The 9,423-nt window shown below is 41.6% G+C and overlaps 1 protein-coding gene and 1 non-coding gene across 2 annotated transcripts in view; one reads left to right on the forward strand and one right to left on the reverse strand.

Moving 5' to 3' along the window:
- The window catches only part of LOC139923224 (uncharacterized), a 36,594-nt gene extending 27,392 nt beyond the window's left edge, over positions 1–9,202 (reverse strand). The window contains exons 1-8 of the mRNA XM_071913948.2: positions 9,182–9,202; positions 6,093–6,177; positions 5,379–5,444; positions 4,708–4,880; positions 3,452–3,595; positions 2,254–2,307; positions 2,085–2,138; positions 1–22 (exon numbers count right to left, since the gene is read on the reverse strand). The exon at positions 1–22 is cut by the window's left edge and continues 32 nt beyond it. Coding sequence (XP_071770049.1) covers positions 1–22; positions 2,085–2,138; positions 2,254–2,307; positions 3,452–3,595; positions 4,708–4,880; positions 5,379–5,444; positions 6,093–6,177; positions 9,182–9,202 — 619 coding nt within the window. The remainder of the gene's footprint in view (positions 23–2,084; positions 2,139–2,253; positions 2,308–3,451; positions 3,596–4,707; positions 4,881–5,378; positions 5,445–6,092; positions 6,178–9,181) is intronic.
- Positions 5,547–5,618, forward strand: trnap-cgg (transfer RNA proline (anticodon CGG)). The gene has a single exon. It is a non-coding gene; the product is annotated as a tRNA-Pro (tRNA).
- Positions 9,203–9,423: the final 221 nt, after the last annotated feature.

A 9,423-nucleotide genomic window follows, 5' to 3' on the forward strand; every position in this document is an offset into this window, starting at 1 on the left:
CCCCCCCGAGCCCCGGGTCGCCCTGCAGGACGAGAGGGCAAAGGTCAAGAAAACAACAACAAAACATGGCTGTGTTATTTTCACTGTGTCTGTGTTGTCTATCAGCCTGATACACAGAAAACACTCACACACATCAGGGTTATTATAGTTTGGGGATTTTTCATATTTTTATTTTTATACAGTTTACAATTTTGATTTCAATTTCAGTTTAGTTTTAGGAAGTTTGATAGTTTTAGTTCGTATTTTTTTTTTTTTTTTAATTCGTTTTTTTAAATTAGGTTAGTTTTAGTTTCGTTTTTATTTAGTTTCAGTTCTAGTTTTAGTATTTTAGGGTATGGGTGGTATTTTTTAAAGGTATAATGATAGATGTTCAGAACTGGTATTTTGCAACAGGTATTGTGTAATACAAACAATAAATGCTAAATTATTTTTTAAATGTATTTAAATGAATTTCTCAATTAGCACTCAGTAAAAATAGCCAAAAATTCTCAGATGAAAATTCATTCTCTTTTTGTATCCGGCACAGAAACAATAAGATGTAAAGTAAAAACATTTGACGTATGTTTTTTATTTTACTTTAGTCAGTTTTACAACTAGACAAGATGGTTTTAATTCAGTTTTAGTCTCATTTTAACACATATCTTAGTTTTAGTTTACTATAATAACCTTATTACACACGCACATGTGAGTACAGTATGTGAGTATCAGTATATCAGGATAGGAACGATCCCCAACGGTGTTCCGGGAGTAAAATCCCGGGTGGATGGAGTTCCGCCTCAGAATAATCCGAACTTTATTCGTCTGATTATTGAATTTATAAAGCAATTGTAAATTCAGACCAGATGAATGATTGAAACGTTTCGCTGTCCAGCTCAGAGGTTTCACAAAAAAATCAGGAAAAATGTTCTCAATGATGAAATCAAAGTAAATAACAATAATCTTTAATCTCAAACACAGAAATTCTTGCCTCTCCGAGAGTCAAACTGCTGCATAGAATTATTTTTCTTTTGCTAAAACATGAAACGATGTTCACAACCGTCATCTGAAATGGAGCTGATGCCTTCACAACTGTTGCAATAATTTTATATCAAACGTGCAACAGTGTGACGATCTGGAGACACCAGAGTGTCTGGGTTTGATATACTGTTATTCTGATTTATTTGAAAATCTTTCTGGAACCTGAGTTCGGGTGGAACCTCGGAGCTCAATGTTTTGTCCGCGGAATATAACCCAAATTTAAGAAACCAAGAGAGAAGTTTGACTGGTTTCCAAGGCAACGTAACCCAACTTCACTTCAACTTCAACCTGACGACATAAGGAAATGCAGTCTAATCTCCCTCTGCAATGTAATATCATAAATCCTAGTCAAAAGTCAATAACTGCTTCCATTCTGAAGTGAGCAGATAGATATTAGGCCGAGATTAACAGGTGTGTGTGTGTGTGTGTGTGTGTGTGTGTGTGTGTGTAACCCATGCACATCAGCTGATAGCCCATAAGGCGCTAGTGATTTACAGTAATGATAGAAAGTATCATTGAACTGGATTCACTGCACAAAAAGTATTCAGAGAAACAGCGATTTTTCAGAAACAGAGGCCAACAGGCGGAGCTTCATCTTACCTGTTGCACTAATTCATAGTGATGTGGCATAAAAGTAAAAAAGGGGAATATTCATAAAGCCTCTTAACGAAGTAGTGTAGGACTGTGAACAGTTTTCAGTAGAATAAGGAGGATCAACAAGGAGTCTGGAAGAACAGATCAGGTTTGATACTTTGATTTTCTCTATGAAAACAGGCCCAGTGTTTAAATATAATATTCTACAAGCAGAAACATATCATTTATTTTCAGCTGCATCATCTTGGCAGAGTCAGAGTGAGGAAAACACAGTTGACTAATCCAGCAGGCTTTACATCACAGGTGCATCACATTGCTCATATTGGTTTTTCTGGATGATGACAGCGGGGATCTCCCAGTAGAGACCCCCCCCCCCCCCCCCCCCCCTCCCCCCTTGTTAAAATCTGCTCATTTCCAGCAGTGATCATGACAGGTGGTATTAAGATATCAGTGTTGTAATATGAATTTCTCACCACTGGTCCCGTGTCTCCTCCTCTTCCTGGAACCCCCTTGAATCCTCTATAACCCTGGAGACGAGAAACACAAAGAAAAGTCCCACAGTCCATTTTACACTTATTTGTATTCAAGTTTATTCATATTCATCACTCATAAGCACACAGTATTAGTGTGTTAGCTGCTCACCTCTCTGCCTTGAGTTCCTGGTTGACCGGTTTTACCCTGCAGCCCTCTGGAGCCCTGACAGGAACAGAAAGGTAATCAATCAATCAATCAATCAGTAATACGACATTCAGACATAACAAGCAAATAAATGTGCAGATGCAAAATTCTACATATAATTGTTTACTTACTTATAATCTATTTCCTTGTGGATACATGCTGCTAAACACATTTCAACGTTCAACCAGACTGTGTAAAGTGCATGTTTCTTTTTCAGAATAAGTTTTGGACTGGAGACTCAGCACATTTCAGTTTTCTGAAAACTTCTACTGAACAACCTCCGTTCCCAAGCAGGGTCTGATAAAAAAAAAGGTTGTAAAATAAATGGTTTTCCAGGTTTTCCTCCAAATGCTGTTCAATCATAATCTCAAGATGTATAAACAGTATGTGGAGTGTCATGTACAGTATCCTGTCTATATGTGCAGTAATTTGGGCTTCTGAAGGCCGATACAGATATTTTTGTATTGAGGCTGCTGATAGCCAATAAAAAAACTAAAAAAACTGTGTTACAAAACAGAAAAAAGAAGGCAGAATCTGGAACACCAGCAGCACAATTAAGATGAAAGGGAAATAAAAAGCACGGTGAAAAGCACAAAATAAGAGGAATAGAGCTCAACAGAATATGTGAGAAACAGTGAAGGCCAGTGAATAAAAAAAAACTTTAAAGGGAAACCAAACAGAGGCTAGAGTTCAGGTTTGACTGGCATCTACTGGTTAAAAGCTGATCCAGGACAAATCATGACAAAAGAGGTTTAATTTAGTTTAATATAGAGCAAAAATGGCGCAAGTGGTGACGTCGTCTCCCTGTAACTGGTGTCGCTGATTGACATTTTGTGGAGCCAATGGAAGTATGAGTGTGGGAGTCTTGTGATCAACCAGGAAGCACTGACTGTGGGGAAAAGAGGAAGATGTTTCCCTGATCCAAAGCTAGATTTGGGTAAAATGGTGGATTTGGGTCTGGCCTCGCAAGACTACACCAAACAAACAGAAGGGTTTTGAAGTGAATTCTGTAACAGACAGGGAGCCAGTGTGAATAGAATAGAATAGAATAGAATAGAATAGAATAGAATAGAATGGTTGGTGATAAGTCCTGTCACCAGACTCCTGTGTTTACTGTGTTTGCTGAACGAAGAGTTAGTGATGTGATGTCATGGGTGAGCACCTTGGGTCCCGCGAAGCCGGCGAATCCGGGCTCTCCGGGCTCACAGTCGCACTCGGTGGGCCCCTCCCCCCCCAGCGCCACGTCGCCCCCCGACTCCTCGGACGAGTCGGTGTCCGGTCCGGCTGGAGGAAACTCATACGGGACCTGGAGCACAGCAGGAGCAACACTGAGACCACACACACACACTGCTGTCTCCTCAGACCCGGTTTTACCAAATCACCCTTCAAAAGCTGTTGTGGATCGGACATTAAATCTGCAACATGCAACTTTTTTCTTGTTAAAATAACAATAAATAAAAATAATATATTCTACATTATCAGGCTCTAATCTGAATTCCTTCTAATAGAACCTCTATATTAGCATGATGAGGATGTTTTTATCTTTGATCTCCAATACTTTCACTTTATTATCACTTTATACTTTTCATGTATTCTTTGCTGTATGACTTCTATTATTTATTGCATCTATATCCTATTCTTTGCTGCTGCAATAATCCAATTTCTCCTCATGGACCATTAATCTTAATCTTGAAAAAAAACTCAAGTGACCTTAAAGGATAAGTTCAGTGATTTTGTTCCTCTATATAATCCCTCTCTTCCTCCTGTAGTTGTTGGACCCACAGACAGTATTGTCTGTAGTTGTTGGACCCACAGACAGTATTGTCTGTAGTTGTTGGACCCACAGACAGTATTGTCTCCAGTCAGCTGTCAGTTGAAGCTCCGCTGCCTCTTGCTGCAACAACGAGTCCAAACTGTTTGTCAGAATATCTCCAGAAAAGCCGTTTGTGTCTCCACAGAGTCGAGAGGAAACAGACTCAGTTCCTCCGTTACGCAACTTTCACTGATCAGGAAATCACAGAACTATTTTTCTCTGCCGCAGCACAGAGCGCTGTGGGGTGAAAGGCGGTTCCCGGCGGAGTGATCTGGTTCTGGAGGGTCGGGTCAGATTGTAAACAGTAGAGTTCAGTAGAAGACGAGTGGAAATGGGGCGGTGCCGCCGCTTTCCGGGCCGCGGAGAGAAATATGTCAGTCAAGCGACATATCGTTTTCACAGACTGGATTTTCTGGAGATATTCTGACAGTTTGGACTCATTGTTGCAGCAACAGCTGACAGCTGACTGGAGACAAGACTGTCTGTGGGTCCAGGAACTACAGGGATGAAAGAGACAGATTATATATAGGTCCAAAATTTCCGAACTTATCCTTTATTATCACCTCAAGACTAGTTTGAGGTGACACCCCCCCCCCCCCCCCCACCTGTGTGGTCATGGTGTCCTCCTTGGCGTAGTAGGCCTCGGTGGTGGTGGCGTAGGGATACGCGTCCTCGGTGATCATGGTGACCTGGGTGGGGGCGGGGCCGTACGGGTCGTAGTCCTCCGCCTCCGGCTGCTGCTCCTCGCCGTAGCTGTGAGTCGGCTCCGGCGGGTATTCTGCCGGGCGGAGGAGACGGCCGGGGCTTTACTCCGACTTTACTGGTTATACTTACCTATACCTAGTTTTCAGTGACGAGGGCTAGAAACCCCCAGTGTTATAGTAATAATCTGTGACATTTTCATCTAAATACCTGTCTGTCCTGCTCCTCTCTCTCTGCATCCAACCTATATCCATTTTTTCCCTTTTTTGAATGCATTTGAAGTTCATACCGTTTGACCTTGCTCCTTGTTTTATGGATTCTGACTATATTCTGACTTTGTACACTGTTGTATGTTGTTGGTCTAATTATTACATTTCTGTCTGTTTGTCTTGACATTCTTGACATTCTTAATTTCAGTGGGACTGTCCTGGTTAAATAAAGGTCAAAGGTTGGCTGTTGTAACTGCTGACTCACACAAGTCGACTCTCGTGAACAAATAGCAACACAGATAGAAGAAAGCTGGCATAAACTACCAGTTCACCAGTGAAAACAGGCACAGTGCTGTGTCACTCACCTGGATGAGGGTAGGCTGAGTTGTCATAGTGGTCGACCAAGGAGCCTTCATAGGTGTGTTCCTCACCTGTGCGCACGCACGCACACACACACACACGCACACACACACACACACACAACAACACAGAGAGAGTGAACTGTGGTTTCTGTGGTCTGGCTGTCAGGAACAGGCTCGTTGGTCTAGGGGTATGATTCTCGCTTCGGGTGCGAGAGGTCCCGGGTTCAAATCCCGGACGAGCCCTCTTCACTTTAGGTTGGCTGAGTGAGAACAGAGACTGTGCTGTGTTCATGTGTTCTCAGGTTTAATACACATGATGGTTGAATCCCTTAAATCTGAAACCCAAGTCAGACAGAAATCACGGAGCTGCAGACGGCTAGGGAGCTAAGTTGTATGCCAATGCACACCTGGCTGGTCTTGTGAAATGAAGCTACGCTACAAATGTAGGAAACAAATGAATAATTATATTAACATAAGTGAAAAACAAACAAATCACAGTTGGTGTGATACATTCTGATTAACTTGCTTGTTTTCCTCATTTTAAATGAACTGTTTTCTGTCCTTTTGTTGCTCTCTAAAGCTGTTTGTGGCAAACAGGTTCATAAGTAAATGAATTAGACTTGATTTTCAGACAGTTGTGTTGCAGCAGCAGTGTGTTGAGTGTGTTGAGTGTGTTGAGTGTGTTGAGTGTGTTGAGTGTGTCGAGTGTGTTCAGACCTGAGTGGTATCCAGAGTGCTCGTCCTGACCGAGAGAGGAGAGGAAACACAGCATGAACACCAGCAGCCAGGAGAGGAGAGACGCCTGCAGAGGAAACACAGCAGGCTGAAAACAGGATCAGCAGCATTCTGCATCCACTTGTGACAGAGATCACAATTGTTTCAGATATTTCATGTCTGTCATAACTGAGCAAAGACAAGGCTAATAGTAGATCCAGTTCAGAGTGGGAAACAACCACCAAGTGTTGGATGTGGCTGGTGTGTTAGTCTGCTCTACTCTCTGGAAAGGCTTTGGAACAAAATTCATACATAGGATCAACTTCACTATTTATATTTGTCTAAGAAACAAATTTCAAGCATTTAAGCAGAAGCCTTTAGATCAAAATGGCTTTAAGAGAATGAGAAAAACTGAGATTTTTTTTTTTTATAAGATAGTTTTGATTTGTTTAACACTTTTTTGGTCGCTGCATAATTCCATTTGTGTTATTTCATAGTGTTGATGTGTTTACTATTATTCTCAAATGTGGAAAATAGTAAAAAAATAAAGAAAAATGTGGTGTGACAAAACTGTTGACTGGTAATGTACATGTGAAGACTTATTGCCACTACACCCAGTAAAGAAATGAAATAAATATTCAATCATAAAAAACAATAATTGTAATTGGTTCCTCCCAGCCTCGGTGTGAAGCCTCAGGACTGATCTGAGGTCTGCTGGTCTCTGGGTGAGAAAGCGGACTGAGAGGTTTCTTTGTCAGGAAGAAACCGCCGAGCTTCTTCTCAGACTCTTCTCACATTCCAGAAGATTCCCACAGTGACAGAAACACAGTGGAGAGACCGGCAGGTTTGGATGGTTTCAGAGAAGGCAAGAAGCCGTCAGTAAATATAGTTATAAACACTATTTCCTTGTGTGATTTTGAAAATCTTTGTACAGAAATTGGGTCTTGGAAAAATCATAGAGAGACATTTTGAAAGCTGAAATTCTAAAATTCAAAACAGCAGTTTATTGTCCATGGTGCAGTTTTTTAGTCCAGTGATGTTACACTGCAAAAAAACTGACAGACTTGTTAAGTTATTTTATCTTGTCTCCAGACTTATCAAGCTTCTTTTAGGATTTTTTTTTTTTTGTGAAATCATCTCACTGCACTGGCAGATAATTTTACCGGTTTCAACAAATGTAACTTTTTTTTTGCAGGAGAATGTAACTTGTTTCAGGACATTTACTTGGTAAAAGTGAAATTGTCTTAGAGAAAGTTTCTTGTTTCCAGATTTTTTTCAATAAGTTTTATGATGATTTCTTGAAAGAAGTCATATTGGTATGAATCAAGTGAAATTTAATGAAACCAGCAGATTATCTGTCAGTGCAGTGAGAGAATTTGATTAAAAATATCATGAAATAAGCTGATAGGTCTGGAAACAACTTACTGTAAAATCACTGGACAGGTTGCCATTTTTTGCAGTGTATCTTGAAGTAGCCTACTACAGTGATTTGATGTATTTTAACATGTTCTCAGTTAGATCAAAATGCTTTTTATATTCTATTGTGAATATCTATTTATTGATACTGTGAAAAGATTTAAGATCATTGAACTGTGTTTATTTGAGCTGGCTGAAATTTTCACTCTGCTGTTCCTATATTAAACATTTTACATTTTCGTCATAATTCTGCACACATTGGAGATTATCCATGAAATACTCTTCCAGTCATCTAAGGCAATATTTTAGAGAATTTCACTTTAACTTTCTTCATGCATTCTGATCCTCAGGTCTTAGGCCAGACCTGGTTTACTCTTGGTAAACACGCCCACCAGGTGAGTCTGTCAGGTGTGTGTGAAGCAGAGTGGTCTGTGACGGGCGGAGGTGGGCGGAGCCTCCTGCGATCAGAACGAACCCATCGTCCTGACCTGCAGGCCCCCCGGGGCAGAGAGGTGAAACTCTCTTCATCTACACTCTCAACTTCATATCAAACCGCTTCCAGGAAACATGACAGAAGAGAGAGAAGAAGAGTTTGTTTTGTGCAGTTAAGACCGACATGAAAACAGATCGGGTTTCTCCTTAACTACAATTAACTGGGTGAAGAAGATGATCTAGCCTGGTCAGAGTTCCTCAGGTGAGTCTTGTCAGGTAAAACAGACGATTCCCAAAAAGCAACTACTTTAAAACTTGTCCTCCATTGCTGAAAATGTCACTGTAAATGCATAAATCCAGACATTTCTCAGCATACTGGAGTATAACAGTACTGAGGCATGGAGCTGAATTATCCAAGTCCAACCTACTTTATAGAAGAAAGACTCACTTTTTCTACAAACCAACCAATGCTACTACAAAAAAGCCTGGAAAAGAAATAAACTCAAACAACCTCACTCAAATTCAACTCAGTTCCTGCCAGTGCCAATATAAATCATCATCTCCATTCCCTCCCATATACTACAACTCAACCAGAATCCACTGCTGGACCGGTGCCTCCATTCAGCAGGAGGCCAAACCAAGACTAACCAGCCCCAAAACCTCCGCAGGGTCCCAGGTGATGGAAGTCTGCAGACCCTGCTGCTGTTCCTCAGGGTTTGTCTGTCCAATTTCTTCATTGACTTCCACAGTAAAATGTCTACAACTGATCCTGGAAGATGTCAATGTAATAGAGTAGAATAGAAAAGCCCTACACACCCTATTGCTCCATACCTTTACTGTGCACATTAATTCAGCTGCAATATAAATCATGAACTTTCATTCAGTCCCATCTGATACAACTGAACCAGAATCCACTGCAGGACGGGCTCTCCGTTCAGCAGAGGGGGAAACCAAACCTCTGCAAAACCCGTGCAGGACACATGCTGTCACAATTTCTCCACTGACTTCCACAGTAAAATGTCTACAACTGATCCTGGAACAACAACTGATCCAAACAACAACTATTTTTTAATTTTGAGTTCCTGCCAGCTGCAAAATAAATCCTCATCTCCATTCAGTCCCATTCACCTCAACTCAACCAGAACCCCTCCTGGGTGTCGGGGGTCCAAACCGACGCTCGCCTGCCCCAAACCCCCCTGCAGGAGCCCGGGGCAGAAGCCGACACACACATCGCTCCTTCCTACCTGGACGCCGGAGGCTCCCATGATGCCGCTGTGGTCCGTCCGCTCAGTCCAGATCCAGATCCTTCCTGCCGGGGTGAAGGACGCTCCCAGGGCCTTTAGAAACACAGACTGAAGAAAACCACCTGATTTTTCTTTCCCTGAGCAGATCTCCTTACTGCATTATCACTCTGCTGGTTCCCCACTGCTCTCTCTCTCTCTCTCTCCCTCTCTCTCTCTCTCTCTGTCTCTCTCTCTGTCTCTCC

The sequence above is a fragment of the Centroberyx gerrardi genome, chromosome 12, assembly GCF_048128805.1.
Source record: "Centroberyx gerrardi isolate f3 chromosome 12, fCenGer3.hap1.cur.20231027, whole genome shotgun sequence".
Lineage (NCBI taxonomy): Eukaryota > Metazoa > Chordata > Actinopteri > Beryciformes > Berycidae > Centroberyx > Centroberyx gerrardi.